This window comes from Trematomus bernacchii, unplaced genomic scaffold (assembly GCF_902827165.1).
Source record: "Trematomus bernacchii unplaced genomic scaffold, fTreBer1.1, whole genome shotgun sequence".
NCBI classification, from domain to species: Eukaryota; Metazoa; Chordata; class Actinopteri; order Perciformes; family Nototheniidae; genus Trematomus; species Trematomus bernacchii.
Window position 1 is genome coordinate 1,274,105 of NW_022987641.1, and position 27,758 is coordinate 1,301,862.

The 27,758-nt window shown below is 41.5% G+C and overlaps 2 protein-coding genes across 2 annotated transcripts in view; one reads left to right on the forward strand and one right to left on the reverse strand.

Annotated features, from left to right (window-relative positions):
* Positions 1-12,898, forward strand: part of cacna1c (calcium channel, voltage-dependent, L type, alpha 1C subunit) — a 141,773-nt gene extending 128,875 nt beyond the window's left edge. The window contains 15 exon segments of the mRNA XM_034133322.1: positions 647-809; positions 1,851-1,978; positions 2,078-2,174; positions 3,144-3,246; positions 3,395-3,496; positions 3,691-3,818; positions 4,086-4,220; positions 5,045-5,409; positions 8,493-8,621; positions 8,710-8,837; positions 8,959-9,056; positions 9,167-9,263; positions 9,439-9,547; positions 9,657-9,819; positions 10,139-12,898. Of these exon segments, the coding sequence (XP_033989213.1) occupies positions 647-809; positions 1,851-1,978; positions 2,078-2,174; positions 3,144-3,246; positions 3,395-3,496; positions 3,691-3,818; positions 4,086-4,220; positions 5,045-5,409; positions 8,493-8,621; positions 8,710-8,837; positions 8,959-9,056; positions 9,167-9,263; positions 9,439-9,547; positions 9,657-9,819; positions 10,139-10,615 (2,422 nt within the window). The 3' untranslated portion in view covers positions 10,616-12,898.
* Positions 12,899-20,588: 7,690 nt separating this feature from the next.
* On the reverse strand, positions 20,589-25,186 carry LOC117484872 (zinc finger protein 25-like). Its single transcript, XM_034133316.1, has 8 exons — positions 25,076-25,186; positions 24,709-24,911; positions 22,892-23,002; positions 22,688-22,783; positions 22,438-22,548; positions 22,217-22,337; positions 21,826-22,029; positions 20,589-21,750 (listed from the first exon to the last, which is right to left on the reverse strand). The coding sequence occupies exons 1-8, from the start codon at positions 25,092-25,094 to the stop codon at positions 20,720-20,722; spliced, it is 1,896 nt and encodes a 631-aa protein (XP_033989207.1). The 5' UTR covers positions 25,095-25,186; the 3' UTR covers positions 20,589-20,719.
* Between the last annotated feature and the right edge of the window lie 2,572 nt (positions 25,187-27,758).

Genomic DNA, 27,758 nt, shown 5'->3' on the forward strand with positions numbered 1-27,758 from the left:
ATCATGACAAGCATCTTTTTCTACTGACCCCTTCATGGAAAATATCATAGCAATGCTTCCATTCAGAGAGACAGGATACTTCAGACTGTGTGCAATACATGATAAATGATAGCTAAACCCACAAAAAAAGGTTACACCTGTCAAAACGTAAACAAGTGAGAAAGCTCCGCAGTACTGAAGCATTCAGAATGGAAGACAGTTGGACATTTGGAACATGTCTTGATCTTCAGCTCAACTAAAGCATACATGACATTTCTTTGCTGTTGCCCAGTACATTCAGTGTATTAGGATAAAATGATTTGTTGTTCTTTTTTATATTCAAACTAACACTTTGCATATGTGTCTCCCTCTCTCTGTCTTTGTATCTGTGTGTGTGTGTGTGTGTGTGTGTGTGTGTGTGTGTGTGTGTGTGTGTGTGTGTGTGTGTGTGTGTGTGTGTGTGTGTTTTATATATGCTTGTATGTATGCAACATCCATGTGTCTCTGTGTGTGTGTTAATGCGTAAATGACCATGTGACTCCATGCACACATCTATGCCTGTATGTGTACTTTAATGTATCTGTTTACGTGCGTTTCTTTGCATGCATATCTGTGTCAACGTGTGTGCATATCTGTGCGGGTGTGTGCATGCATGTCTATCTATCAGATGTGCAACAGGTGAGGCGTGGCAGGAGATCATGCTGGCATGCTATCTCAATATGCCGTGTGAGAAAGGATCGACCAATGAGAACAACTTGGCCCACGAGGACTGTGGCAGCCAGTTCGCCATCATTTACTTTGTCAGCTTCTACATGCTCTGTGCCTTCCTGGTGAGTACAGAGAGGAGGAGCTTTCATGCTCCCCTATAAACACTTTGAAAGATAGGATTTGATAAGATTGCAGTTATCACCAGGGTTGGGAGGGTTACTTTAAAAATGTAATCCGTTATAACCTGTAGTTTTAACACTTGTCGTGACTTTAGGATTACCTCAACATCAAACGCAATGCAAGTAAATAAAAGAGAAAGAAATATGAGGTTTTTTAGTGTGTTATGTAAGACAACAGAACAATGTGAACTTATATTTAGGATACAAAATGTGTCCTCTTAAATTTAGGCTAGACCTACAGAATAGTAGAGCTTACAAAAAGCATTTTAATTTGAATAAATGAGGTGTCCATCTAGTCACTAAATACAGATGTATAATACAAGAAGAATGAAAGTAGCCTAAAGGAAAACCAAAAAGAGAATTCAGGCAGTACGTCTACCTTTAATATATTGATCTTTGTTGATACATTTTAGTCCTGCAAGTAATCCCTGTTTTTCAAAAATGTACCAGTAATCTGATTACATATTTATTTATGTAACTGTAAGGGAATACAGTTACTTTTTCTTTGTATAATGATTACGTAATCACGTTACATGTAATGCGCTACTCCGCAAGCCTAGTTATCTCACATATTCCATTACAATAAGATAAGGTGGAAACCCACGTCACATGTTATTCAAATCTCAAAAAAATAGTTTAGAGATGTTGATACTTTCTTTTAATATTATGCAACATCTAGCAGCTAGTTAGCTTAGCACAAAGACTAGACAAAGGGACATGTTGTGGTTTTATTCTGCAGACTTTTTTTATTCTCTATGTGATGTTGTCCATTATAAGCTATCATCCCTTGGCTGTAGCCCAATATTTACCGAGAAGGAGACATTGATTTCACTTTTGGCAAGCTGAAGAACTGGAGAATAAGTGCATCCACAAAATTTGAAAATGTGATGTTGAATAGATTGTCCATAATGGCTTGAAACATGTAGTGTTTAATCGCCTGTATATTGTTAGTGTAGTCTCTGACTGATTCCTGATTCTCCCCAGATCATCAACCTGTTTGTGGCCGTCATCATGGACAACTTTGATTACCTGACACGTGATTGGTCAATCCTGGGGCCACATCATCTTGACGAATTCAAGAGGATCTGGGCTGAATATGACCCAGAAGCTAAGTAAGTTTACAGCAAAATAACAATATATGTCATCAAAATAAATCTTCATTCATCTGCAGAGAGTCCCTATGATCTGTGTAACTTCTGTGCTGTTTCCAGGGGGAGGATAAAGCACCTGGACGTGGTGACTCTGCTGCGGAGAATCCAGCCTCCTCTGGGTTTTGGAAAGCTCTGTCCACATAGGGTGGCCTGCAAGGTAAACACACACACACACACAAGTGGTACTGCAAATCCTCACAGAATAAAAATGAAATATCACAGCTTTTCAAATTCCAGTATTCCACCTTTTGCTGTGATTTTTGGCCAGAATGAAATCCTCTACATTTTTCCAGGTGTGATAAATATACAGAAATGTGTCTTCAGGGTATAAATGTGAAGACATATTGACAGCTTTTAACATTTTCCACAGTGACTCAAATGGCACATTGCCAACAGATCGTACAGAGAAAATATTTTAGATATCAAGACACCAACGTCTCTCTAGAGCAGGGGTGCCCACACTTTTTCAGCTTGGGAGCTACTTTTAAAATGACCAAGTCAAAGTGATCTACCTTCAGGGCCGCCCCTGCCCAAAGTCATGTGGTGAGGCCCTGTGTGTTGCGAGCGGGGGGGGGTGCTAGTGGACAGCGAGCACCGGAACCTCGAAGCGGCAGAGAAACTGTGGCGCGCTTACACTTATCGTGCCGCATTTGCGCTTCAAATGAGGAGGTGAGGCCCCCCTTATACCCTTTCTTTAGTATAATTGTATAAATTGGAAGGCTAACTAGGTAATCAGCTCGCTGGTGATTTGCAGCTGGCGCGGTTGACCGTGCATACGTGGTGAACTGCGTGTTAGAAAATATGAGATTTCAGACTGGCTTACCTGTATGGCAATCAAGTGGCAAATGCCATAATAAGGATGGATGATAGGCTAACTTTTTTTTTTTTTTATTTCTTTTTAATTTTTTCAATGCCATGCAATCTACCCACACTACCTTCGCGATCGACGTATTGGGCACCCCTGCTCTAGAGGATTAAATGAACAGTGACCATAGTGTCAAACCACTGTCTGCTCATTTAAACACACTGTCAGCTACCAGTATCTATTTTGGTTTGTTGAAAATGAAGGAAATGTGTATGTTTTAATTGAAAATGTTGATGTGACAAAATGTTCTCTCTGGTGTAGCGTCTGGTGTCGATGAACATGCCTCTGAACAGCGATGGAACCGTCATGTTTAACGCCACACTGTTTGCTCTGGTCAGAACCGCACTCAGGATCAAGACGGATGGTAACAGACACACACAAACAAACACGAGATACACACACACACACACACACACACACTGGTGGGCAAATCGGCCCATGGAAATGTATTACCATCTTTCCCAGTCCTAGTCTTTTCTTTTTTTTTATGTATACTGTTCGTGCGTATGCAGGTAACCTGGAGCAAGCCAACGAGGAGCTGAGGGCGATAGTGAAGAAGATCTGGAAGAGAACCAGCATGAAGCTCTTGGATCAAGTAGTGCCTCCTGCTGGAGGTTTGTATCCTCTGCAACAGTTCTGCTCACGCCTTCATAACTAACAATAAACACAAATATAGAACATTAGAGCACTTCAAGATCTACCAACAGGGATTTGATTTTCCTTTATTATTACTTTGCCTAAAGCTGTTGCAGCATGTCTTGCAACAGTTGAAAAATGATCCTATTTATAATATTTTAATTTCTTGCAGATGATGAGGTAACAGTCGGGAAGTTCTACGCCACCTTCCTCATTCAGGAATATTTCCGCAAGTTTAAGAAGAGGAAAGAACAAGGGCTGGTGACCAAGGTGGCCCCCAAAACAGCCCTTTCTCTGCAGGTACACAAACATGCAGAGGTTTTCCTTTAATCATGAAGCTCTATACATGTGTTGCATTGTGAGGAAAGTCAGAAGAGGGCAGTACATTTTTCAAATTGTGACTTTGATGGATCCCAAAATAATCAAAGAAATGCAAGGTGATATTTTGCACAGCATTTATTGGGCTCCTTTGTTATGAATGAACCATAGAAAGAAAAGAATAGGTTTGTTTGAGTGTTTCGACCTCTAAATAAACATGTCCTTCACATTGTGTTGGTCTTTGTGTAGGCGGGCCTGCGGACATTACATGACATCGGCCCAGAGATTCGGAGGGCCATCTCCGGAGACCTGACCGTGGAGGAGGAGCTGGATAAAGGCATGAAGGAGCCTGTGTCTGCTGCATCCGAGGATGATATCTTCAGGGTAAAGGTTGGATACACACACCCTCTCACACTCTCCAGAGAGAGAGCCAGAAAGAGAGAGAGAGAGAACGTCGGCGTCCAGCATATACACAGACATGCTTGCATTTGCTCAGAGGTTCACACCGACATTTAATAAGCCCCGTCCTCCACCACATAGCTTGACTTCCATTCACTTAATTTGATTTAGATAATTGGTCTTTTGCATTTAAAAAATAAATAAAGCACATCCATTTACGGCAAATTGCAAAATAAGAACAACAGTTGATCACTGTAACTGAGAGACTCAGACAAAACTGCACACACACACACACACACACACACACACACACACACACAAACACACTTGTTCGCTCAAGGGTGAGTGATGCTAGTGTTCAGCCTCCATTGTATATATATATAACTGCCTCATTGATGCACATCGTTTTGCATTCTGCTGCATTTTGTTACTTTGGCATACAGTAGGTGACACAAATGGACTGATATACTGTAGCTGGTATAATAATGTTTAACAATACAATTTAACTTAAGAAGATTTGTGGCAACGATTTATGCCTCGTCTCATACATCTCATTATCATTTTACTACTTAAAATAATAATTTGAGAACACATTGCTGATAAAGGCTCTGCTTGGTTTGTGACATGAGGCCTTTGCTTGACTTTTCCATCTTGGCTGAGTAGTTTTGTTGCTGCCAGCGCTGAATGTGACAGTAGCACTTTTGACTGATTGTTTGAGTGTAGTAACATATTAAGATACTTTGAACTGAATTTTAATTTCCTGGCTTTTTCCACAATGCTCATCCGTCATCTTTTTATTAACCCCACAGCGGTCAGGTGGGTTGTTCAGCAACCACGTCAACTACTACAACCAGAGCGATGGCCACGCTTCCTTCCCACAGTCCTTCACTACCCAGCGTCCCTTGCACATCAGCCAGAAGGGCTCCCCTTGTGAAGGCGAGAGCCCGTCCCACGAGAAGCTCATGGACTCGACTACTTTTACCCCTTCGTCCTACTCTTCCTCCGGCTCCAACGCCAACATCAACAATGCCAACAACACAAGCATGATCGGGGTGCCGCCCCAGGGCACCAGCCGATTCCCAAGCCCGTCAATAAGCACTGTGGACGGGCACACGGAGCAGCCGCTCACCCCCATCCTACTGCCAAGATCTGCATGGTGCTTTCCTCCAAAGAGGTGAGTGCAAGCCGGACATCCGGTTACATCAGAACCAGAATCAGAATTCCTTTAGTAGTCCCGCAGCGGGGACATTTACAGAGTTACAGCAAAGTGACTTAGCAGGTAAAAAAAGGAAAGTAAGAGTAAGCTAACTTATTAAATATAGAGAAGCAAAACACACATTAGTAATAGAACAAATAAATAAAGACAAATAAGTACACAGCTATGGCTAAAAATTTGTAGCAGCAAAAAAGTGACATTAGTAACAAACTACAGTATTGGGACAATATATGTTTTTCACATAAAAGTGATAATTGCACAGTACAATTGCAAAGAAAAAACATTATCAAACTACTTTTTTTTTAATTGGTGTCCTGGGAACTTATTTGCTTTCCTAATATTTGTGATTCTGAACTAGGGATTTATCATTCATTATTGCCTGAACACCATCACACTTTGTAGTTAGCCATAAAGATAATAAACAACATGACATATCAGTACTGACATAAATGATTATTCTATTTCCTTCACTTTCTTTTCCCCTTCCTCCCCTCTTTCCCTGTCTTTTGCGTCTGGTGACAAGCAGGACGTGTTTTTTTGACACCCTCATGCGGTATGTTGCCAGGGGACAAAGAGAGAAAGTAGTGTGTGTGTGTGTGTGTGTGTGTGTGTGTGTGTGTGTGTGTGTGTGTGTGTGTGTGTGTGTGTGTGTGTGTGTGTGTGTGTGTGTGTGTGTGTGTGTGTGTGTGTGTGTGTGTGTGTGTGGTGTGTGTGTGTGTGTGTGTGTGTGTGTGTGGTGTGTGCGTGCGTGCGTGCGTGCGTGCGTGTGTGTGTGTGTGTGTGTGTTAGTCCCCCTAACTGCGTGTGAAAAGGTTTCATAGTGCGACATAAAATGGCCAACTGTGCTATAGTAAGACTTGCTATGCACATAATGCTTAAGTTGCTAAAGCTAACGCCAGGCTTTATGCTGCTACTGTACAGTGTGCTACAAAGCCATGGATAGACTGTTTGGTGCGGCCAAACCTCTGCTATCAAAGGCTCTCCTGCTGCTGTTTGCTGCTATTGGATGGCCGGTCTGGGTTAGACACAGTGTCTGCTTTCTTTCTATGTTTTGCTCTTTATGCCATACACTTTGCTCTAGATTTGTATGGCCTGTTGAAGATGATTTTTGGTATCCTAACCCCTCTGGCCCACTATTAGCACCAGCCTCAGGAAAACCTATATATTTATCCTAATTGTGAGAAAGAGTATGAGAAGAGCTGAAACGTTTACTTTAATGAAATGTATTATGTCAACAGCTTTCACATTACTGTATTAGGTTAGTTGAAAACAATAATATTAAGTTTAAATAAAAAATATGAGGTTCAACTTAATATTATTGCTTTCAACTAACCTAATACAGTTATTTGAAATCTGTTGACATAAAGCATTTAGTTAGAGTCCACGTTTCAGTTGTTTCAGTGTAGTTATTACCCCCTGAAGTAGTAGGGCTTTAGACCTATCTATTCTCTGATCTATTTTTTGTTAACATAATGTTTTGAACCTAGGAGGACAGGATCCTCTGAAGATTAAGATCCTGAGTCATAGTTAATCAGAGAGAGGGTTCATCTCATTCCCTTTCCATGTGTTCAGAAAGTTAGTTATTTATACTTGCTACAATATAGGCAAAGCAAAGTATGACCTTTGCAATGCTTTCTGGCCTTGATGAAGGGTAACCTCGATGCAGCTGCCAAGTGGAGTGAACTGGATCAAACTCATTACGAACAGTCTTAATCAAGTGCTGTTCTAACCCAGAACTTGCTGATGAGCAGCTTATTTAGCTCTGAATTGAAGGGACATCTTGACATTTAGATTTTATTATTATTTTTCTTCACCGAGTAATCCTGAAGAGAAGAATATGTGCATTTGCTTAAAAAGAAAAAAGGTAATTAGCATTTTTTTATTTGTAACATAACAGATGGTTTGGAGTTGCTTTGACTTACTGTAACACTAAAGCAAACTATGGGGTGAAGGTTAAACGTCAGATGTCAGGATGTCTCCTCAAAGCTTAAGTCTGGAGTATGAAACATATGTGGACGGATAGGGTGGCAAGACATCTTTGAATACAAAAAGAACACAATTTAAAGTAGTACATGTTATATGCACAGTTTAGATTAAGAATGCGTCAAGAAAATAAGAACAGCATTTCAGGCTTCTTCTGTCTGCTAACAACGTTTTTCCCAGGCTGATGGAGGTGGAAGAAGTACTCAGATCTTGTACTTAAGTAAAAGTAGAAGTACCAGAGTGTAGGAAGTGTTACAAGTAAAAGTTCTGCAATAAAAATGTTACTCAGGTAAAAGGTATTGGCATCAAAATATAGTTAAAGTAGCAAAAGTAAAAGTAGTCATTGTGCAGATTGGTCCATTTCAGAATAATATATATGATATGTTTTATAATGATTGATCATTAAATGTAGAGGAGTAAAAGTACACTACAGTATTTAACTCTGGATTGTAGTAAAGTAGAAGTAGCAACAATTGAAATACTTAAGTAAAGTACAAGTACCTTAAAATTGTACTTAAGTACAGTACTTGAGTACATTACTTACTTACTTACTTACTTACACCACTGACTTTATTTGCCTTCATTTGAAATGATGAGAACAGCTGGAAAAGTGAGGCTTCCATTGAAACACTTGTATTCTTAACAATAACAGCTTGAACAAGCCAATGTGTTGGCTTTCCTTATCTTTGTTTTTGAAAGATGTCTGCCCCTTAGTCATGCTATCAGATGTCATATTCCAGTTGATGCTTTTACAGTTTTGCTTTAACAACACAATAGTTATTATTCCCACCTGCTTCTCCTCCTTATTTTTCTCTAGCTTTTTCTTTTTCTTCTCCTCCCTTCTCCTCTTTCCTTCTCCTACATGCCTCAGTGGGTTTCTCAGTCTCTCCTCCTAAGCTCCTCTCTGAGGTTTTTTGCTAATCAGCTGCTTCTTTTTTTTCTGTGTGTTTACGTTTACATCTGTCCGCCTATGTGTTTACCTGTTTTTCCATCTGTGGTCGGTGTTTTGTTCATTTTGTTGGTTTGTTTTGGTTGTGTGCTTGTTTGTTTGCTGGCAGCTCGGACTCCACGGACAGCCGCCTGCCGATCATCCGACGAGGCGACGGGTCGACGGAGGAGACGTACGACGAGAGCTACGGAGACAACAGGAAGTACCTAGAGGACGACCACTCGCTCTCCTCTGACATGTACAGACCACGCCATTTTCATCTCTACATTTCATGAGTTTCAGGGTGGGTCTGTCTCTAACTGCTCTCTGTGTGTCTGTGTGCTCAGGCTGGTATATCAGGATGAAACATGTAAGCAGTTGACTCCAATGGAGGAAGGAGAGGAGGGAGAAGACAGAAGAGGAGGAGGAGGGTGGCAGTCTCCCAGGAGAGTCTTCCTCTGCCCCACTTCTCTAGGTGAGTACACATTATCCCTAAACAAATGTATCAGAAGTATTGGTACAACTAGTCTATTCTTGTTCATACAATGTACTATTTTTTACATGCTGAGTGTTTGCACATTTGTTGTGTGTGTCAGGGCGGAGATCGTCTTTCCATCTGGAGTGTCTGAGGAGACATTCAAGGCCGGACGTCTCCCAGAAGACTTCTGTACCCTTACACCTTGTACATCATCAGGTAGAAAAAGTTGGCCAATGATACTCTCACAAATAAACACATTGTAAATGTGAACTAGGTCCTGCAGACTCCTCTCCTCTGACCTGTCCCTCTGCTCTGTCCTCCTCCAGGCTCTGGCAGTGGCAGGACTGAGCCCTCTGCTCAGAAGGAGTCACTCCCCCACCCTCTTCAGTCGGCTGTGCTCCACGCCTCCAGCCAGTCCCACAGGTACACTCAATCCTGTGCTCACACTAAAAGCAAAACAGCTGTTTTTCAAACAGAAATGTGGCTTTGCATATCATCAGCCAGCACACTTACCCTTTTTTTTATGATGAAAAAACGTATTGTTTTTGATGAGATTGGTTTGTTCTCCTGATGGTTGCTGCTCTGTCGTTGTCTCTAGCCACTGGCAGTGACCCCTCCTACCGACGAGTGCCTTCTCTGAGGCTGGAGGGCACGAGCTCCCATGAGAAGCTCAACACCAGCCTGCCCTCTGTCAACTGTGGGCCCTGGTAGGATTATGCACCTTGAAAATAACTGTTACAAATAACACTGTCATTTCCCAAGAGGCAATCATGAGGATTCTTATGATACTCTAATAAACAGATGTATTTCTCTTAGGTACAACGACAGTAATGGGAACAGCCGAGGGCCAAGTCCTAGCCCCAACCCCAGTGTGTCCAATCAGAGACCACCGCGGCCAGTGTCGCTCACAGTGCCCTCGCTACTGGGAAAAGACTCCAGCTCCCTGTGTCACGGCAGCGCAGGGAGTCTGGTGGAGGCGGTGAGTGTGTGTGATTCGGACCGCTCCAGAGGGCTAAATTAGACAGATTTATTTATTGAATTATACCTCTTTGGAACTCAGAAACGCTGTCAAAAAAGAAAATCATAGAGGTTTAGAGATCAAAATTGTAAATGATAGAATCATGATACATATGAGGGGTCACATAAGTTATTTCTTTACTTCTTAAATTAGAACAAGCATTGTGTTTAATACTTATGGATAACCATTAGCTGTCATCGTATCCGTTGCATATTTTTCCCACTACGGTACATTAAAGTTTGATTTTCTCTCCCACTCCATCCATTCCATTTCCCCCCAGGTGCTAATATCAGAGGGTTTGGGTCAGTTCGCCCAGGACCCGTCTTTCATCGAGGTGACTAAAGCCGAGCTGGCGGACGCATGCGACATGACCATCGAGGAGATGGAGCAGGCGGCCAACAACATTCTCAACGGTAACACCGCGGCCAACGTCACATCCAGCACCTCCTCCACCTCCCAGCACAGCCCCAGTGGCAACCTCCTCCCCTTCCACACAGCAGCAGCACCGCACAGGGACCGAGCGCTCAGCGAGGGCGGGGGGGAGGCCGGGGGGAGCAGAGGCTCCATCCATGGGCCGTCCTCAGAGGAGGAGAGGCAGGAGCTGCTAGCAGGTGTGAGGGGACAAGAAGAGGAGGAGGAAGAGGCAGGAGGGACGGAGGAGGGGCAGCACAGAAGCTCGGTTGTGATTGGAGGAGCGCGGCAGAGGAACAGCGGGCTGTTGGAAGACGAGGATATGGAGTGTGTGACGAGTTTGTAGGAATAGTGAAGGGTTCGATTGGCCAACTGGCCCCTCTGACATCATCAGAGACTGACGCCTGTCAGTGCTGGGTAACAGCGCCGAGGCTGGCTCTGTCTGTCCCCCCCCACACACTCACACACTGTCTGCCTCTCTGCCAGACCAACCGCTCTGGACAATGGCGGCCAGTGACGCAACCTTAAACACCGGGTTATGACTCTGTTAGTCTGTATGTGTGTGAATGTTTGTAGTCAAGTATACCACACTATACTCTATACTATCTGAGTGTATGCTTGTGTGTGTGTGTGAGATCTATGATTTTCTCTATTTGTACGTAAGTGCGTGTGTTCTCCACACGTGTCTGAGTGTGTCTCTAAAGTGCCTCACAGTTTTATCATGTCCTCAAAGTGTGAAAAGCAGATGAGTAAAGAAAAGCAAAAAAGGTCAGGGGAAAGTAGGGATGGGGAAAGGTAGAAAGGAAACAACAGAAGCAGGAAGTACTTGTATGGACTTCCTGCAGTCAACATATTGTGGTAATTGTTTTCATTTCCTCTGCCTACTTTGGTGTTGTGTTATTGTTGTTTGTCTGGCCGCCATGAAGTCAGGTAGGGGACAGCAGACCAGCTTGTGAGGGGGTCAGTTAAGAATTTAAATCTGACCGCACCCACCACTCGTGGTCAAAGGTCAACTCCTCCTTCTCGGTTCACTGATGATGAAGCGCTGTATTGAGTAAACAGGGGCGAGGAAAACCCTGTTTGAAATCTCATTTCTCTTCCTCTTCCAAAGCTAAGGAACCTTGGAGCACAGCCCTGCCAGCCTGGGGGGGGGGATTAAGGTGATACACCACCCCCAGCCAAGGGGGGAAGGATTTGAGGGATGGACCAACAGCCACAACAGAGCTTCTGTTAGGCGCCACGGGCAGAGCGACACACTCTGGCCAACAGGAAGCTAGCCAGCCCTTTCACCCGCTGGTCAGTAAGATGTCAGCAGGAGAAAAACTCACCTTGATCTGGCTCCACCTCCTCCGCCACTTTTCTTGTTTGGCCACGCCTACTTCCTGCCTCAAACAGGAAATGGGAGGAGCATTTGGTGGCTAAGCAGACACAGCGAGCCCCCTTTTCTGCCTCATACCTCACCGCTCCTCACTCCTCCCTCTCTCCTTCCTCACTCCTCTTTGGATATTCTACCATTCCTCTCGCTCCTACGCCGGGATTTTGCTTTTTGTCACCCTGGGGAGGTGAGTGAGAACACGGCAACAGAGATGGAGGGTTGAGAGAGCTGGAGTGACCGATTGAAAGAAAACAGACTCTGGGCATGGATCTACAGAGGATCTGTCCATCAATCAACCTCACTTCCTTCTCCGAGACCCTCCTCTTCCTCTCAGAGTGGAATCCTATTGGATTTGCTGCCACACACTCTCCCTACAGAAACGCCCACTATGTATTTAACAGTTGAATATTGTGCAAAACTGGCTAGCCATGACTATTTTGTTTTAAATTCATGATGTTATTGGTTTAATTTATCCTTGATTTGTTTGCACAATCGGGGTGCTGGTCTTATAAATGTATTTTTGCTTGGTTTATTTTAGGAGAATTTTAAGAGGTTTTAAGTATTGAAGCAGGGCGTAGTGTTTGCGTGCGAGTGTATAACTATATTTGTGAGTGCGGGTGTGTATCTGCGTTTTAGTACAGAATGTATGTACGTACGAATGTGTGAGATAGCGTGTGTATCTACAAGGGGGGTCTTTCTCTCTAAAAGTATGCACCTTTTACAGATTGTATCTATTTATTTATTTATTTTTCCCAGAAGAGAAAAAAATGTGTGTTAGGATATGCGTTTCTTTCTGTGCGTGCCTGTGTCCGAGCGGTTACTTATGTATTCTAAAAAGCTGCTTTTAAGCCTAGACAGTAAATTAAGGTAGCATTACAAGTATGGTATTCTGTGAGGGTGTGGGTGTGAGTGTGTATGTGTGTGTGTGAGTGATAATGGGCCTCCTTAACACAGGGTTACCATGGACAGGCATGCTTCCAAAGCTTTGTGATTTCTTTAGCACGGTTTTTACTTTTTCGCCAAGCTGCACAGCCACTCTATCGTTGAAAATGACTCATTAAAAAAGGTTTCTTCATTTCTGTGTTTAGAGGCGGTCAGGTCTCCAGCAGGGTGGGAGGGGCGGTTCAGTTTACAGTGGTAATGAATCTGCGCATTGCAGCTTGGCTAAAAGGGAACAGGCCTTTTGGCACTTGCTGCTGTTCTTCTTTATGGTGGATGGTTGCTCTGAATGGTAGAAGCACCAAATTCACACTGCCACAGGGACGCCTCATTATGAAGTGGGGGGGGGGGGGGGGGGGGGACACCCTGATCGCTCGACTGTAACACACCATTATCACATGATCTCCTCATTTCATCGTAGTTTAAACTCCAAATGAACTATTAGGGCTGGTTTACAGATGCTGCAAGACTTCTGAAACACATCTCTTTCTGTCTGCTCATGTCACAAAGCATTATGATTTAGTCTTATTGTCAGAAATAAAACAGCTTCCTTTTTGTACCCTGACAGCTCATTTACTGTCAGTTGATAAGATGTGATAATTGTTGGGTTAACGTGCTAAATGATTGGATCAGAAAACTACTGTCAGCTTGGAGAGACGTTTTGTCCTGGATTATCCCCTGGTGCGATTTTTGTGTTTTCATTTTCTTCTAATGGCTTTTAGGTAGCATGCTGACAACTTTTGACTGACCTTTCTCACTTATAGTTTCACATGAGATAAGGAATGACCACGGTACACAGTTCTGGACTTCAGTTCACAGGTCTCACCTTGGTAATGTATCTTCTCCAAAAAGAAACATTCCTAATGTCACACACATCCTTGGTGCCAACCGTCACATTTATTAAACAACATGAAGGTATTACAAACTGAATGAATAATGAAGTTAATTTCTCTGAAATGTTATATTACAAGTTATACTATAGCCACTGAAATGTTGGAAACACTGTATTGATGTCACCACCACCATCCAGATGTCAGCTGGACACTAAGGTAGTATTCAAAGTCATGCAGATACACCTCAGAGAGTAAGAAAGTCAGCATTATCTTGAGTTAAAAACTGTACTTTTCAACTGAAATTGTCTTATAAGATCTAAAGGAAATCAAATATTTTTGCGATATATTATCTCTAAAAATCTCACTTAATCCCAGAGACATTGTCACTTGTCAATTTATTACCATTTGTTTTCTTTTTCATTTGCCGTTGAGGACTCATTCCTACATGTTGAGCAAAGCAGCTTATGGCAGGGAAGGGTACGTATGAACACACTGCCATACACTGCATCCTGTGCCAGTAACAGACTTCTGACTTTATTATGCAAACTAAATGTGAATGTTGGACGTGTTCTTAGTGGCAGTGCTATTGTTGTTTTGTGGTTCGGACCATACTGCAAACCCTGAGGAAGTCTTTGTTCTCAAAGGAATACCCCCCCTGACATTTACTCTGATTTCTCTTTTCCTTTCCTCCTTTAAAAAACATCTCCAGTATTTCTTTCTTCTGTGACTCGAAAATCACCACCTCATGGAAATAGTACTTTTATTCAAAAAGCTTGGTACCATAAGCTCACATCAGTTTCAGTATGAGCTGCTTTTAACAAAACGTCTGAAAGTTAGAAAAGCAGGCCAAGCTTGTGTGTGCAGGGAAGCATCTGTGTTCAGTCTAACTTTAAAGATACAAATAAATCACACTTTGTGTTTTGGTTTTTGATTACACACTTTGTCAGATCAGCCCTAGTAAAGTTGAATTATCAATTGAAAAGATATAATTAGTAGCTGGTTATTCATGCCGATTGACTTGATATACCTAATATCTATTAGGTCCAAATCCTCAATACTTCTAAATGTAACCAGCAGACACCTGTAGAGTAAGGTAGCACTTTGTGTGTGTGAGCTGCTACAGAGAACTGTGCCTGCTTCTATCTGCCAGTTCCACAGCTGTCAACGTGAAGGCAGTTATGCTAAGAGTATTGAATGACGATAGTATGAATCAATAATGATCAATAACAGAACCAGTGAAAGATAGGATGGGAGGATTTACATAGTTATTCGTCACAATCATAAATGCTTTGAGGATTAAAGAACATAAATAATTTATGCGTGCATTCAGAAACTACATTCACTCCAAATTCTTTACTTTTGTGTTCCTAGTAAAAGTCCACTTGCATATTATAGACGCATTTAGAGTATGCCTGCATATCAGAAGTGCCAAACGGGCTGTGATGCGTCTGTCTGAAGGCTGTTAGAGTTCACTGGAGGCCTGTGGTGTCCCGTGTGGACTGTTCATGTTTCCTTTAGGTCAGGGTGAGTTGGGCTGCAGTGTACGGATGAGTGGGTGTAATCCTGCATCCCACAAGATATGCAATAACTATGACTGTACACAAGTAAAATACTTTTGAAAGTTCAAAAAAGATATATCATGACGATGTATTTCTTTCTGTTTGTTACATTTTGAAGTGAACTCAGTGGTTTCCATGCCAGGGAAAGCTCACATACTTGAAATCAGGTACATTGCAGTGCAGTTTAGTAAAGGAGTATTTATTTAGTGTTGGATCTGCAGTCTAAAGTGTGTATTGAGTCATGGAGGGGAAGTTGCTCTTTATTCCCAGAATGCAAGCTGATATTTTAATGATTCTGCATCAAAAAGCACTAACTTCTCCTCCAGGACTCAATATGTGTTGGACTGCATCGTTTGATCTTGTTTGAGTTTTGAAATGCAGCTACCATCAGTATTGCATGAGGAGGTTTTGCAGTTGTTTAGTTCTGATCAGGTTAAGTATCATATCACATTAAGACAGCTATTTCTATCTAGTGTACATAGATTTAAAGTCAGTATTATTCTATATAAACACCAGACTGTGGTCAGCAGTGGAGGAAGGTGATTTTGCATATCTTGTGTCTTATGGGCTCATTTTCTGACTCTTATCCCCCAGAAGGACAGAGCTCATGATTATATGATTGTGGAAAGTTGAGAGAAAAAGCAACCTGCAGTATTTTTACCCCCCCCCCCCCCCCACACACTTTAGACAGTTGTCACTAACTCTTTGCTTATGTGTTGTCTCTATCTTTGACTCATATCTTATCCTTGTCTTCAGAGGATGGACCAGTGGGAATGATGTGTACAAAATGGACCAAAATACCCCAAATGATTAGTTTTTTACAAAACACTTTGACTGATTGAAACCAAGGCTCAGGACAGACACACACAGACAGACAGAGCACAGACACACTTACTGCTTACTGGCTATATTTAAGTACAAAAAAAAACGTATGCTGTGTTCTGATTCCATACCACACAATCTAAGGCATGTCAAAAAACATAGGTGATCATATCTGGATTAAGCCCCAAGTATGGTCCAAATACCTTGAATACTACATTTCCCATAATTCAACAAATCTAATCTTACTACATCTTTTAAACTGCAACTTGACTTCTGCATCTTGACAGTTAAGAAACTAATTATAGATGGTGGCAGATACAGAATGTTGCTTTGTGTAGTACCAATGACTTTAACACTTTGGACAGAAGTCACGGTTTAACATTTGACAGCGCAGCATATTTAAGTGTGCTGATTTATTGTGAACACACTGCAAACACCTACTTCAAAGATTGATATCTAGTCATAATGTATACAAAATAGTGTGTATTGTGGAATTTGAACACGGCACAAGTTTGTAGTCTGCCACGTTTTGAACAGCTGATTGTGTGTTAGCAGGGAAAGCACAGGTGACATTAACAACCTTAATCCTGGCCTTTTCCCACTCTGTGCCAGTTGCTGTAGATCTGGAACCGCTGAATGGCCATTATTATTGATATTAGTTAGATGTGTGTTTTATTGAAAGCTCACACCTCTGCCATGAAGAGTGCAAGGAAGGCTGGGAAGAGAAGAAAGAGTGACAATCTGTTGATGACAATAGGAGGCAGGGTGTTTGGTCTGAGTGGGAATGTGAGATGGAGAGTGTTTTTAGGGATTGTTGATAGTTTTATTCCATGTTTGAATCGCAGGGTTGTCTAGGTTCGTACATGGAGGATTATATATCAAGTGATGTTAAATGTGCATGGGTTTCTCTCTAGGGATATCAAGTATTGGTCCAATGTGAATGATAGTACCTTATGTCTCACCACTAGCCAATGATTGTATATTTTTATACAACATATACCATATTATAGCAAGATATATATGAATATATAATATTTAATCACCAGAATGTTGAAGTAAAGGGCAGGACACTTATTTGAGAATGTAGTTTGTGAAATGCTGGTTCTAACAATGTGTTACAAAGGCCTACTGACAGAGGGAAGCAGTGTTTGTTGGGCTTTTAGGTCATTTTACAACATACTATGAGGCTCTTCATTCCATCAAATATGACTCAATTGAAATATCATCAGCTGCATAACACAAAAACCAAATGACCTTCAGGTGAGACCCCTGAAAACCTGACCATTACCAGTGCTGTGACTTCAAAAGAGGCTATTTGTGCAGATTCAGAAGACACTAGGGAACAGAAAGGGATCTGAAATCCAACATGCTTTTGTTTTGTTCTTTGGTAAAGTGAAAACACCAGCAGCCTGTCAGCACAGTCAGAGTCTGGACGTTTCCTTCTGTAGCGCCGGGACGCCGGTCTCTCTTCACTAGTCCTACAAATGCATTATGAAAGCTATCAAAGACATCAAACCAAAAAAATCCACTGGTCGAAGGACTAGGTCTCTCTATGCTTTGAGCCATGTCAATCATGTAGCTTCTATTCTCTTCTTCCAAAAAGAATTAGAGAGCTTGAACTCTATATGAGTAGAAGCTCTCATGTAGTGCAGACAGGGGAGGAATCAGTCAGCTGCTGAGCAACCTAAGGATTATGTGGGTTCATGCAGCAATGGGACAACGTTTAGTTTGGAAGAGTACATTGTATGAGATATTTTATGGCATATTTGATCCAAAAATGTTGAATTGATCATCAGTTAAAAATGATGTTTATGTGGAAAAGCTGCTGTACATGACAGAATACATTCATCAGTATCAGGAGAAGACTTCATCCAACATGCTTTAACAAAACCTAGTCTTTTCCACAGTTAAAAAGGTATTATAGTTGTGTATTTATCCTTACCTGCACACAGACGTGTTACTATTACCCAGAGAGTGTGAGTGTTCTTGTAAACCGAAGTGTTTGTTGATCACTGTTTGATCCTGACACAGATATTTTAAGAGGACTATTTTGAATATAGATTTTATTTCCTTTTAAAATGCAGAGTATCCTGCTGTCGTAGTATTCTAAATACATCTCAATCTTGAATTCCCTTTTCTGGAGAAACATCCTCTCTCAGTTTTCTCTTGTACAGATTTTGGTTTGGCATATTGATGATGGATTATGGAACTGAAAGCTATAGAAGGAATATATATTATGAAATACACGTTTTTATTGCAGGTATCTTCTATTTTGGATATTATATATATATATATATATATATAAATATATCTAAATTATATGATAGTATATGATTGTTTGGAGTTGGACTTTGCAGAGGATCAAAACAAATCTTGTTCTTTGAGGGAAAATGCCCAAATCAGTTCCAGATGTGCCACAGTGTTAAACTCTCCACATGCTGGCAGTATTGATATGGGAGCCAGATGTTTGGGTTCACTGTATGTGAGTGTTAGCCTCGTATGTGTGTTGCCAATGCAGGAGTTAGGGATTACATTACATGATGGATTCATTGTCAAACTTGATTCATAATCAAGAAGGAGATTATGTTCATTATTTCTTTGATGTGAAAAATCCCATTCAAAGAACATTATTAATTAAAAGTTATTGAAAGGATTTTGGGAGTCAAATGTATTCAGGTGTTAAAACCTTCACCAGTATTGAAAGAATCTCAAAGAACTCTGGCTCATACTGTAGTCACACTTATAGACACATGTAAAGTCTGCTATAGTGTTGGGAAATGCCATTTGTTGATGGTGGTTAGGAACAGAAATGTTATTTATTTGCTTCCCTCTTCCTGTTTCTGGGGCTGATGAGCCCTAACATGAACCAAATAGATTTGTTTGCCCAACAGATTTAGAAATAATGATAGCTCTATTTACCTTTGTGTAGCAGCACACTATGAGAACATTCTGTTGGAGGGACTTTAATCACTCATTGATTCTCTTTTTGTATTCACACACAAAGCTCCTTAACATTGCACCACGAATGATATCATATCTTGAATGTAGGACGCAGTGATGCTCATACTGGTGTACTTGCATATCGATAAAACACATTTAGTATTTCAAAGTTGGACTACTGGTTTATGTATGGATGGATGTCCTTTGTTAGCAGCCCTGAATAAAATAAAATGTTACCAACAATCTCAGCTTTGAACTTAAAAGTCAGATGTTAACTCTACGCTGACACATCTCCACAAACTTTACTCCAAGTGGTTCTGTCTTGCTGAGAAAGCCCATTTGACCCCAGATATTTAGAACCAACAGGTATGCCTGTGTGTAAATGCAGCTTTAACTAAAGTGACCAATCAGAGAGCAGTGTCCTGTAGTGTTCTTAGTTATTTCTTGCTGGTGTGGAAACGCCTCTTTAACAGCATGCAGGCGTTAACTAAACACTTTGAACCCAGGCAGGTGATGGTTCAGTGGCAGGGGATCCACAGATCCTCACAGCAGGGTCTCTTATTCCCTGGGTTATCGCCATGGCTACGTGGCTCCGTCCTCCACTGGTCAGCAGTGTTTTATGATCTTGTTCTTGTCTTAGTTCATGCAAAGTGTTAAAGGGCCTTGGACAGGATGAGCTGATTGTTTCTGTTGTGCTGTCAGAGAGAAGTCTGTTATTATTTGTCTGAGGTGTTCACACAGAGACCAATTTGTTGTAATATTATTAGTGACGCTACTGTTAAATGTAGTATTTAATAACGGCACTATTTATGGTCAGAAAATGAACCAGAGTGTGTTCTTGTACTTGCGGTAGCTTTGGAGGCAGGTGGTTATTTTGTAACTGTTCTTTAACATAAGCCACTCCCCCTCCACTACGAGGGATTTCATTGGTTCTGAGGTTGCTAAGTGACACTGGCCCAACATCACTTGGTTTCCTCAGTAACCATTTGTCTCCTAGGTGACGACTGCATGGTCTCACAGCTGACACTCCCTTTGTTCTTCTTCTGCTTCTTTCTTTGTTCTGAAGGAGAGTTCTTGATTATTATTTTTTCCTTCATTCACTTCATTTTACATTTTAGAAAGGGAAAGAATACAAATGAAATAAATCAGAATATTAATTCAATCACTTTTCTACTCCTATTTTCAATAAAAAGTTAAATGAAAAACCAAACAAAAAGTTGATTTGTAAATAAGTAATGTACAGTTTGTATCTGTAACTTGTCAGTCTGTCATTGGTGACAGAGTCTGTCTTGCTTATAACGCACGCTACCAGTAAATAAAAAAAGGAAAAAGTATATTTAGACTGTATGGTCCCTTGAAAGCAAGTTTTAAATTAATATCTGATGTATATCCTGTAACATTGCATTTTTATCTGAGGAATGATGTTATTAAAAAATTGCAAATAAATTGCATTTCCTACAGCTGTGTTTTCCACTTCCCTAACAATGTGTTTCAGGTCTTCATCATAATGTATCTGGCAGAACAATGCTGATACTCAACTACTACGGTACCATTGTATTTTCAGCTAATAAATGATATTTTTCTATTAAATGTGATCCACATAAGATTAAAAAAAATTATATTTACTGTACATAATCACAGCTTTACTAATACATTCAGCTGTGTCTGGGTATTAAAATGTATTTTGCTCAGTTAAGTGATTTATGATTCTCAGGCGCAGTGGGATGCAGAAAAGTAAGAGCCTAGAAAAACAACATCAGTTTTGGTAATGGTTAACGGCTGCTAAAATGCACAAGTTAGATTAAAAAACAAAACATTTGTAACTGTAAGTAATGAAGAAACAAAGGCAGATCAGAGTAATTACATATACTTTACTTTCCAATTCTTACTGATTAAACAATACAAATGTTTATGATAAAGTTTATTTTGACTTTGCACAGCTTCTCAAAGAAATGAAAAAGTGTGATGACTACATTCTGCTATCACGTGTCAGGTTTGTGGGTTCCCAGGTGTCTCTTCAGGTTCCCCTGCTGGGAGAACTCTCGCTCACAGCTGGGACACTTGAAGGGTTTCAGCCCGGTGTGGCTGAGCTTGTGTCTCTTCAGGCAGTTCAGAGTGAGGAAGCGCTTGGGGCACTCGGAGCAGAGGTAGGGGCGCTCCCCGGTGTGCGAGCGTGTGTGCACGTTCAGGTGGCTCTTGGTGGAGAAGCCCTTCCCGCAGTGGGTGCAGGTGTAGGGCATCTCGCCCGTGTGGGAGCGGGTGTGCAGCATTAGCTCCCCGGAGGACAGGAAGCACTTCCCACATGTGGTGCACAGGAAGTTCTTCTCCCCTCGGTGCATCTGCATGTGTCTGGTGATCCCCGTCTTGCTGAAGCCCTTCCCACAGACGGTGCACAGGTTGGAGGGGCCTTCATGCAGCCGCTGGTGCTGCTTCAGAGAGTAGCTGCACAGGAAGCTCTTGTTGCACTGGCTGCAGGAGAAGACCCGCCCCTTCCTGTGGAGCCTCTGGTGCTGGTAGTACCCCGAGGGGCTGATGAAGCCCTTCTCACACTGGATGCAGCAGTACGCAAAGCTGTGGAGCTTCATGTGGGTCTTCAGTTGATTGGGAAGTTCAAAGACCTTTTCACACTTCAGGCACTTGGTTTCCTCCTCGGTGAACTTCTTGTTGACGGGTCTGGTGCTCAGGAAGCGTTTGTCTTCCACCGTGGGCTCTTTCCGTTTACGTCGCTCCTTGTTTTCTAAGTTGTTCTTCTTTGGCTTACGTTCCCGCTTTTTATCAACTCCTCCTTTTGGTTTGAGTGTCCTCTTTTTCTCAGAGTTGACTTCTACTTTAGTTTTTTCACCGTTCAAGTCTGCACTTTTCTGCTGAGACTTTGCTCTGGCTTTCTTCACAAATAGTTTTTTCTGAGGGGGGGCTTTAATGTGGTGCCCACTCTGAATGTGCTCTTGGACCTTCCTCTTTAAGCAGTGGGTGAAAGAACACTGAGGGCAGGCGAAGAATCGGGACAGGGAACCTGAAAGCATGAAAGGAGCATGTTAGTAAAACAAGTGACTGATTTGAGAACAGTTCTGTCAGCTGATCGTCTGACCTGATTCTCTTTTCGGCAACCAATCGCCTGCAGTGACGGCTGAGCTTTGACCCAAGTCTTCTTCTAAATCTTCCAGTGTCAGGGTCTCTTCCTCATGGTCATAATCCTCTTCCTCACTGTAAGCCTCAGACAGCCTCTCCACAGCAGTGTGAGCAGGGAGGGCCAGAGAGGACAGAAGGATATCCTCCTCACTGCTGGAGGGAGCTGAGCACAGGAGAGGTGAACATGAGAGTCACTTAAAATATTCTAAATGAACATAAACAAGACAAATTGAAAGAAATTGTGCAAGATAGCAGGAAGGATACAAAAAAAGCCTGTTCAAAACATGGTCTTTTTACCCAGATTGAAACTCCTTAAAAAACTGTTCCTATTATATTTCTGTTGAACTCACCAGAGCCCAGAGTCCCCATCTGTCTGTGATGGAGCAGCAGAGTGTTCAGGGCCAACGGGTTGGACAGATGCTGTCCAAATTCTTTGGACACAGATGTTGTTTCTGTGAGCCATGCTGCTGTCTGAGATAGAGAGAAGCAGGTGAAACAACACTGTACAGACTTCAGAGCAAGAACAAGAGATCCAGGGACATTGTAGTGGTTCAACAGTCACACACACTACCTGCTGCAGGTCCGGGACGGGCAGCAGCTGCTCCAGCCGGGACAGGAAGTCAGACACCAGCTGCTGCAGCCTGTGGTCGTAGTCAGAGCCGTAGTTCACAGGAAACACCTCCTGCAGAAACACCCAGCTGCTGTGAATGGTTGGTGGATCTCTAGATGTTATGTGATCAACATTCAATCTTTCCTGTGTCTTTTGTGATAATTAAAGATATCTGGGTCCCATCCCTCCACTGTATGACTCATAAACACACCTGGAAGAAGAACTCCTTTTCAAAAGGAACGTTTAAAAGGTTCTGCACCAGTGCGGCAAAGTTAGTGAAAGAGGTCTTCAGTATATCTCCACTGGCCTGAGACAAGTGGACAACAAGATTAGAAACAGGCATTTCAGATTTCTGAATGTATAAGTTGGTCCATGTCTGTGTAATAAGCGGCTCTGGATGTTCTTTGAAGCCCACCGTCTGATCGCTGGAGCTCAGCTCAGCGCTGCAGGCCTGGATCTGATCCAGGTGGCTCTGGATGGTCTGCAGGTGGGCCCCCCCATCACTCCGACACAGCTCCAGGACCAGCTGACCACAGGTGGGAGACACGTAACTCAAAACAGTGTTTTAGAATATACATGTAACTAATAAAACACATACTAACATTATCACTTATAAAACTACAAAACAAGGTCATGAACAGAGACGGAAGTACTCAGATTCTTTACTTAAGTAAAAGTAGCAATACTACAGCGTAAAAATACTCAGTTACAAGTCAAAGTAATGCATTTAAAATATGATTAAGAAAAAGTACATTCATCAAAAAATACTTTAGGAGTCATGCAGAATGGCCCATTTAAACAATTGTATATACTGGATAGCTTAACCTATAATAATGTATTGGTTGATTTATATGTTGTATTAATAATCTAAATCTGCAAAGTAACTTAATCTGTAAAATAAATGTACTTTAAGTAAATGCATTTCAATTGTTACTCAAGTCAAAGTACAAAATGATTATCATCAAAATATAGTTAAAGTACCAAAAGTAAAAGTAGTCATTGTGCAGATTGGTCCATTTCAGAATAATATATATGATATGTTTTATAATGATTGATCATTAAAGTGTTCTCAAAGCTGGTAAAGGTGCAGCTAGTTTGAATGACTTTGTATACTGCAGGTATTCGGAGCGTGTGTCGAGTAATCCCCGAAGCTTTTTGTGAAGCTTGTATCGAGGCTTGTATCGTTTTGGGCCAGTGACGTCACCGATGACAAACGAAGCCTCGCTGCCCCTCAATACCACGTGACTGCTTCAGAAAGTGCTTCAGATCGGTTGAACCACAACGCTCATAATACCCATGGATGTATAATAAGAACGATATTACCCCTCCTGTACCCGGGCCCGGTGACACGATGGAATTAAGAGAGCTCAGACCCTCACTTATATAGAGGTCGGAACATGTCATAAGTATAAATAAATAAAAGCATTAATAAAAGTAGGAATAAAAACATGAATAAATAAATAAATGAATAAATACAGGAATAAGTAGTGTGCAGTGTTTTCAGGTAGATTCAGTGCGTGGGCTGTGGCTCAGCTGTTGACTCACAACCGCAGGGTACCTGGTTCAACGACTGGTCAATGCGTCTTTTTGTTGTTCATAACAGCTACAGCTAAATTAGATAATGTAGTTAATAAATGTATTCTTTGATATGGTTTAGCCTTTCTCAGGCTACAACATGGTTAAGTTTACGAATATTATTAAGGAATACAAATCCCTCTTTGCAATGTTTACCAGCCTCCTTAGGCTTTTCAATCACAATCATTAAACTGGAATAAATACAATATTGTTAAATATTGATTATATGAAAATGAAAATATGATTTTATATTCGTTGTTTAGAGTTATTCTAAGGCTTTACTCTTCATTGGGAACTCGGTATGAGATAGCTGATAGAGCACAATGTTGAGATGTCAAATCTGCCTGTTTTACACACTTTGACCAACAGGGGGGTTTGTGTTCAAATCGGTTCAAATTAAGCCTCATGAGATGAACCCTTTTGCGGACCAATTGGCTGGAAAGCTTCATAAGGCTTCATCTCGCCATCACTACTGCAGGGTAGCTTGTGAATTTACTCCAGGTGGAACTATGTAGTGTGTGATGATTATATTTCACATCATTAATTGTAATAAAGTAGTGTACTTGAGTAAATGTCCTTAGTTACTTTCCACTACTGACTATGAAAGAGTGTAATATTAAGACTGAATGTATCTGAAGGGGGTTCAGAGCGGCTCACCCTGGCTCTCAGGCCCAGGAGCAGCCTCGCTCTCCGGTCGGGGCTCAGCAGCTCCGGGACGGTCTCTGTGGCCACGCTGATGAAGTCCAACAGTTGGTCGTACTGCAGAACACTGTGCTGCTGCACTATCTGCCACATGAAGGCAGACATGAGTCTCACTGGCGGGACGAGGAGGTGTAGTGAAGCCGGGGGGAGATGGGGGCCTGCGGGGAGGAGGCTCCATTACTGTTCATCTGCACATCATTCACAACTTCATATCTAAAGGTTTAGCTAACGTTAGCTTGTTAGCTATATGTGTAGCTGTATTATTAGGTAGTCTGAATTGCTGCAAGTTCTATTACATAATTAGATAAATATTTGCACAAACCTTTGCTTTTCCACGCCATTTCTTTGTTTAAAAATGTCTAAACAATGAACAAAATACCATGTTTTGCTTTCATCTGGGCAAGCAGGGGACCAAATTCGTGACTTCTGGGTAAAGCGGAAGTTGTGAAAACTCATGGAGCGTGATGCGTTCCTTCAAAATAAAAGCTAGAACACACGTTCCTGTGGTATGTGGGAATAAGGCAGTGTTCTACCAGTAGATGGCGCACACGTGTCACTGTGGCACCTGGAGTTTATTTTAGTTTATTCATTTGGAAAGGTAAAAAATGATTTTAAAATGTGTATATCTTTATTGCAGGATGTTAACTAATCAATTCGTCTGCTTTTTCTACTATAATCCGTGTATCTACCGTCCAATTGTTTTTCTTTATTAAACAAGTAAACGGAAGAGCGTCTGAGAGGCGTTTTTGCTTTTTGCTTTTTACCTTACTAAGGCCCAATCCCAAACCACTCCCTCGACCCTACCCCTCCGTCACGGAGGGGTAGGGTCCTGTCAGATGGAGGGAGTAAATACAGCGGCAAGCTTTGGGACGGCCTCCCCTCTCTCCGGCAGAAACAGGAAATGCCGTAACTGTATGTAACAACGGTATCAAATCAGCATCTCTTAGACAAAAAATGTAAATTAATACTTTTTCTGTAAAGCTCTTTTAGTTTTAAACCTGATGTTTATAAGCTTCTTAGTTTTTGCAACAGTCTGTAAATACACAACTTTATAATAAAATGCACACATTTACCTTTTTCTAGACTAAACACAGGTACGATCCTAAGTTAAAAAAAGATGAGGTTATCATGAGGTTGTTAACATCGCAGTTTATCAGTGGATGTTTGCTGGAACTACTTTTTAACAGCGTGTTTCCTGACGGACACACACAGCGTGACTCCGGTCAGGTAGAAACCGGTCTCAAGCATAGACTGTGGGTGTTTCTCAATCGCGAGTACGCTTGCTTGGTAGCACATGTCTGCCGAGCATCTTGCTTCAGAAGCGAGTCAAGAATACTTCCTGACCAGTGGCGGCCGGTCCATAGGGGCGCTAGGGGCGCCGCCCCACCTCTTCTCATATTGAAAAATAAATAAATAAATAATAATTAAAATTAAAATTAAAAAAAAAAAATATGTTTAAAAAAATATATATGTTTTTATTTTTATTTTTAATGAACAAGGTAAATATTATATAATTGGTATCAGTAAAATGTATAATCTACAATAAAATCTCGTTTAAAAAGTTACTGATAAGTCACATGTTTCCTGCCTGGCCTTGCCCATGCACCTTCTCTCGTCTGGGCGCTAAGAGAGGAGCCTTCAACCAGTGCAGCAGCAGCCACCAGCAGCTGACTGTTGCTATCTGTAACGTGTAAACTATGCCGCGAAAATATAATTTCAGCCAATCAGCGTCGTCAAAGATGACGGTCACCGGGCGCCAATGTCAGCGCCCAGTGCAGTCTGTGAGTAGTTTGGACAGTGACTCGTATCCGGTTGACGCAGTAGTTGATGAGGATGGCTTCGTGTGCAGGTGGAGTCTCCGGACCTCGGTCCCCGCCTAATTCTGTTCAAGAGCTAATCTCCAATCCTTTCGAAAGGAGAAGTTTGGCAGATAAATTGTTGCTTAAAGACCTTGCACCGGACCAACCCGATTTGAATATATCGCAGCAATCTCGTGAAAAAGACAAAATTTATACACGAGGCTTCACAAGTAGCTGGTACACAAGAAAGGCTTGGCTAGCTGGATGCAAACAGGTAAATGCTGTCTTTTGTTTCCCATGCTTGGATATCACTTTATATGTAGAGAGGAGGTTTCCCATGGTTGTTAGAAGTTTATTAATAAGTGGGCATTTATCACAGAAGTGATTGTTCTGTCTCCACGTTTGTTGCATTGTCTGTGATGTATTTTCCAACGGTTATAGCTCCTGTTCTGTCCCAGCAACACTACACGGTTTGCAGCTCCACCACATTTTTGGTTTATCTTCGGTGTCGCTTAAAATCTGCTTCCCATCGGACTAAAACCTCCACGTAATCTGAAGACAGATACTTGAAGTTATTTAAACCTTTTGCAAACTTTATGTTCTTTCTTGCTCTAGCCTTGCCAGTTACATTGTACATAACACATATATTATCATTATGCTAACTGGTTGTTCGTGTTAGACGATGTAGCTTTTTCATTTCTGAGTTATTGCTATATGTAAATAAGCCTGTTTGTAAATAATCCTCAGAGAAACAAAGAAAAAAACACAATTTATGACATTTTGTGCTGTGGTTATTTTTTTTAAATTGCATTTATTCACAGTTCAGTTTGAAATGCTGTAGTGACTTGTATTGAACCACTTAAATATTTATAATTAATGCTACTGAAAAGATGCTATTAATTTTATATCTCACATGCAGTTCACTGTAAAGCTACTTGGTGAAGGTGTTGGTTCATAAAACATGAACAGTTTTAAGAAAGAAAAAAACAGACCAGTTCTGAGAACACAAATTCCTGGTAAAGTAGTAGATGTTCAGGTTGATAAATAATATTTTCCACACTGAAGATTATGGAGGTATTGATCAGTCTTCTCATATTTTTAAGCCTCGATTTCTCCTTTCCCCCCCCCTCTAACATCACCAGAAGTCATCATTTAAGGGGTCATTTCTCGAAAAAAATTTCCGGGGGGAAACCCCCCGGACCCCCC